The sequence below is a fragment of the Sander vitreus genome, chromosome 4, assembly GCF_031162955.1.
Source record: "Sander vitreus isolate 19-12246 chromosome 4, sanVit1, whole genome shotgun sequence".
NCBI lineage: Eukaryota > Metazoa > Chordata > Actinopteri > Perciformes > Percidae > Sander > Sander vitreus.
The window spans coordinates 18,120,212-18,125,250 of NC_135858.1; the positions used below are offsets into that span (position 1 = coordinate 18,120,212).

The following is a 5,039-nucleotide window of genomic DNA, read 5'->3' on the forward strand; positions in this document are numbered from 1 at the left end:
AAAATAAATACTACTTGTAGTGATGTAGATGATGCAACGAAGAGACTTGAATAAATATTTACATGTCTAAAACAACAAGTGGTCACAGAAAACGAACTTTGCACTGCCTCAACTACAGCCAAGCAAAGAAGCCAAATAACTGTTCAGTAAATGTATCAAATATTCCTTTTTTAATTTGGTTAAGTAACTTTACAACGCTACCTTATCACCACTTCAAACGACCTTAAGTCGCAGGCTAAATGCTGTACTGTAGCATGCAGTGGGTAAAAACAGGAAGACTGTGCACATTTAAAGAAGTGCTCACACATTTGCCGAGATGTGTGGCTCGTCGAAACATGTCGTCTCAAACTAAACGGCCAGTTTCCTTACTGGGAACTATGTCGTTGGGTGACCGTGCCAACGCAGAGCAGAACCTGGAGATGGTGAAGACTTTCCTGGACAGGGGACACAGCCTTGTGGACACAGCCTTCATGTATGTGGATGGGAAGTCAGAGACAGCCTTAGGGGGCATGAATCTTCCTAAAACAGGTAACGTAATATCAGATGCACCGATATTTGTAATGACTGTGTGACATTGCATGCCAAAGACAAACGTTAATCCTTATATCAGCCATTAAAAAGAAATTTGCATAGATATAAAAAAAAAAAAGAAAAGAAATTGGCCACCAGAGAGATCACTGACTTTCAGTAGTGGCCAAAGACCACAACCTCAGTATTTTCAACAATGTGGACAGGATGGAGTCCGTGAGTGAGCGAGTCAGTCAGTGAGGGACATTCACTCTTCTAGGCCGGTCCCCTACACTAAAAAGGGTCCAGCAGGGTCTACCAACCCATAAACTGTGAAATAAGACAACCCAGTCAGTTCTTTTGTGAGCTGCCTAGATCAGAAAACAGGGGGATTCAACAAGCCATTTAGGTTTTGCTCGCTCAGGCTCATTAGAATATACCGCCCCGAATCTGAGTATCTACATCTGGGGCTTGAGAACTAAATTATCTTTGCCAAGGAGCACCATCCTTATCACAAACCAATCAGAGCGGACTGGGCTTTTCGGGAGTGGGGCTGTAAGAGACAGGCGCTAAAAGCGTTTCAGACAGAGGGTGAATGCAGGTATATTCAGACAGACAGTATGAGAAAAATCAAGTCTTTGTTGAACGTTAAACATGTTCTAGTAAAAAAAAACTAAAATACAAATATGAACCTGGAAATTAACATATAGCCCCTTGCATTTACATTCTTCATTCTACAATCTTCTCATTACGTTCAGATTTATAAATCTGCTTTGTTGTAACATACTGACTAAAATGAATAAATAGCCTAAAACATAAAAATGTAAAAACAATTATAAACAGTTCTCTAATAATGCATACAAAAAACTCCCAATCAGTCCGACCATGGGTCCAACTAGAAAGGGGGTCCTAATTTAGGTGACCATAACTTTGCCTTTCTGTAAATGTCTAGTAAGGGGCACTTTGCTACAGCCTAAACATAATTACAGTCTGACCATGGAATATAGTCTTTTTTGTAACATAGTAACATAACTTTACTACTAGTAGTAATAGAGTCATTAAGATAGCAGTTTGCTAAAACATCCTGTAAATGACAGACTTTTAATTCAGTGTTTCTGTGTGACAGTAAGCATAGCAACCAAGGCCAACCCCTGGGATGGGAAAACGCTGAAGCCAGAGAGTGTGCGCTCTCAGCTGGAAACCTCCCTTCAGAGGCTGCGGACCGATTGTGTGGACCTTTTCTACCTTCATGCCCCTGACCACCAGAACCCCATCCAGGATACCCTTAGGGCCTGTAATGAACTGCACAAAGAGGTAAAGAGACCCCATAACTAATGTTCCATGAGTTATAACTGAAACCTTTCCTTTAACATGACACACCAACAAGGGCAGCATCTTTGTCTACAATGTATACTTTTTAAAATCAATGATACTGTACCTATTATGTTGGGAATATTTAATTAAACTATGCTTTCGTTTTAAAAAATCCCCCTCAGGGAAAATTTAAGGAGTTTGGTTTATCGAACTATGCATCGTGGCAAGTGGCTGAAATTGCCAGCATCTGCAGACACAACAACTGGATTGTTCCCACTGTGTATCAGGTATTCTGACACCTTGTTTTAAAACAGCCTTTTAGTTTCATCTCCAATCAATTGCATCAGAAACTCAAAGTGGCCCCAGTGATTCTTCCATCTCACTTATCTTTAATTTGATGTTCTTGAACTACATCTTATTTTTCTTTGATGACTATACTTTCACTTGATTTTGAAAACTCTTGCAACCTTTCACAGGGAATGTACAATGCCATTACAAGACAGGTTGAGACAGAGTTGCTGCCATGTCTGAGATACTACAGAATGAGATTCTACGCATACAATCCCCTAGCAGGTGCTGTATATCCTCCTTTTGTGGTACACCTTTTACTCCAGTTGTCATTTAAATTGTTTCTTTCAAAAGGAGATACTCACAGTTGGTGGTACTTGGTGGCGGCCAGCAGATTCAATCCTAAGGATTTTGGTGTTAAACCTGACTTTGACTATAGCGCCACCATGAGGTTGACATTTGTGGTTTTAAGTGAAATGTCTCAACAACTATTGGATGGATGGCAAATCAATTTGGTACACACATCCATGTCGCCCTCAGGATAAATTGTAATCACTTTATAAATCTTTTAACTTTTCATATAGCGCCATCATCAGGTCAAACATTGAATTTGTCCAATACTTTGTTTTATGACCACATACTTGAAAAACATGCATCAGCCACAACTGTACTTTATGATAATTTAGTGCCAGTTAGCAAATGTTAGCACGCTAACATGCTAAACTAATGGTGAAAATGGTAAACAGCATACCTGCTAAACATCAGCATGTTAGCATACTGACATTAGCATTTACTGTAGCTCTAAGCGCCACTGTGCCTACGAACAGCCTCACAGAGCCACTACCATGACTGTAGACCCTTATCTTGTTTTGACATTATTAGTTTTAACATTTTCTCAAAATGTAGCATCAAAAGCCTGTATTTTGAGTGGGTGACAGTATTGAGTGCATAAATAGTAGAACCCTAGATCATTTTAGCTTGAATTCTGACATTAGTCCTCCTCTGCAGCTGGCATTCTAACAGGAAAGTACCATTACCAAGACAAAGATGTTCCCCAGCCTGCAGGACGATTCTTTGGTAACAAATTGGCTGCAGCATACAGGGACAGGTGAAAGACCTTCAGTTTACATTTGAGATATTCCCAACAAGTTTCTGCATGTCTGCACTTATCTACATCGTCCACTGATAAAAGCACACAAAGTCATTGCACCTGTCCTCTTCTCTGTCAGATACTGGAAGGAGAGTCAATTCAAAGCAATAGACGTGGTTCAAAAGGCCTTGGAGACCGTTTACGGCTCAGAGAAACCCACCCTGACTTCTGCTGCTATGCGCTGGTTGTACCATCACTCCCAACTTAAGGTAGCTATTGTGCATGGAGCACTGCAGCGGGAAGAGATTGTTAATTTATACACAGCACAAATTATGGGAACTAGGCCTGCAACTAAGTCCTTGAACATCATTACATTTTGTGTTTTTTTTTTTTTCAACCAACAGTCCTAAACCCAAAAATATTCAGTTTCCAATGACATAAAAAAGAAAACAAGCAACTCCTCACATTGGAGAAGCTGCAACCAGAGAAGTTCGGGCATTTTGGATAAGCACTGGTGCTTATAGTAGTTGAAAGTAGTTTTGGTTTGATAGCATCGCTTTTCTCTTTGACCATTAAATTCTCTGCTGTCCCAGGGTGATCTGGGTGATGGAGTCATCATTGGCATGTCAAGTATGGAGCAACTTCAGCAAAACCTGGCTGCTGCAGAGGAGGGTCCTCTGGATGAAGGAGTGGTCGCCGCCTTCAATGAGGCATGGAATCTCGTTGCCCACGTGTGTCCAAACTACATCCGTTGACCAGCCAAAATAGTCCACTGAAATTTTATCCACGTTTATAGAGAAAAGAGATCTGCTAAAGCCCCTTTCCCTTAGTTTCCTTAGTTACTTGTACCTTTTTCGGGAAATCACATTTGAAATTTGTTTTTGTTTTCTCATAAATGAATTAATTGGAGACCAGTGTAGTAATGTGAAGACCACTGCATTGCAAATGTAAAAAATAATATATTTTTTCAGGGGAAAATTACTTTTTCCTGGAGTCTGCCTTAATAAAACTATTGCATTAAAAAGAAAACCAATTTGAGTCACCAGTGTTCACTGAAGAACAATTCAGTCCAAAGCTAAAATTCAATGTCAAAGGGTGAAAAAAGGCCAAAGGAGAGAGATTAAAGACTCTGGGGGCAGCACTGGCAGTCAGGATGAATGGTTTGAATGTCCCTGTTGTTGAAAGCATTTTCTGTAGTAAAACAGTCAAGAACTCACCAGAATACGAGCCTGCTCAGGAGTAAGCACGTCTCCCTCCTTACAAACTTCGTGGTCCTTCAGCAGTGGCAACACTCCTGTAATAACAGATTATACAAAATGTGACTATCATCGACCAAACAGATCTGTCATCCAGCTGCTTTTTAATAACTCTAGCAAAAAAACTGAAAAGCCTTCATTTGCTCGTGTCTTTGACACAGGTTTTTGCATGTTCCGCCCTCATCATTATCTACTATCCTCCATTAGGAATTATTAGGGAAGTACTTATTAACAATTCATAAATTTTCAAGTCTTTCCCGATTCATTCCTCACTTGTTTCTCAATCATTAATTTATCATTAGCTGCTCTATAATATTTTATTAGTTACTCATTAACTTATGGTTCACTAGCAGTTAGTTCCTCATTCATTCCTAATTTGTTCCCTAGTAACTACTCAAAGTTTGTGTAACTTTTTGTAAAGTGTTAGCATATTTTTTATATGCTGATATTCATTCCATCCACCAATATAGAGTTTATTTAGTTCCATTAAGGATGTATTGTTGCTAACAAAGCTCGTGGAGCTGGGAAATAAGCGCACATGCAGAGCAATATCCTTGCATATGGTGCCATGATGCAAACGGACG

The 5,039-nt window shown here is 39.8% G+C and overlaps 1 protein-coding gene across 1 annotated transcript; it reads left to right on the forward strand.

The window, feature by feature from the left end:
* The first annotated feature begins 224 nt into the window (after positions 1–224).
* LOC144516272 (aflatoxin B1 aldehyde reductase member 4-like) lies at positions 225–3,969 on the forward strand. The gene is made up of 7 exons (XM_078247480.1): positions 225–528; positions 1,634–1,821; positions 2,004–2,108; positions 2,298–2,394; positions 3,118–3,217; positions 3,339–3,468; positions 3,793–3,969. Exons 1-7 carry the CDS (start codon positions 240–242, stop codon positions 3,952–3,954), a joined length of 1,071 nt encoding a protein of 356 aa, XP_078103606.1. The 5' UTR covers positions 225–239; the 3' UTR covers positions 3,955–3,969.
* The last annotated feature ends 1,070 nt before the right edge of the window (positions 3,970–5,039 follow it).

Bases quoted from the DNA above. Each gene is read 5' to 3' on its own strand.
- LOC144516272 (XM_078247480.1), top strand. From the start codon at position 240: ATGCTGTACTGTAGCATGCAGTGGGTAAAAACAGGAAGACTGTGCACA. The intron at 529-1,633 runs GTAACGTAATAT...TCTGTGTGACAG, and splicing joins CATGAATCTTCCTAAAACAG to TAAGCATAGCAACCAAGGCC. The intron at 1,822-2,003 runs GTAAAGAGACCC...AATCCCCCTCAG, and splicing joins GTAATGAACTGCACAAAGAG to GGAAAATTTAAGGAGTTTGG.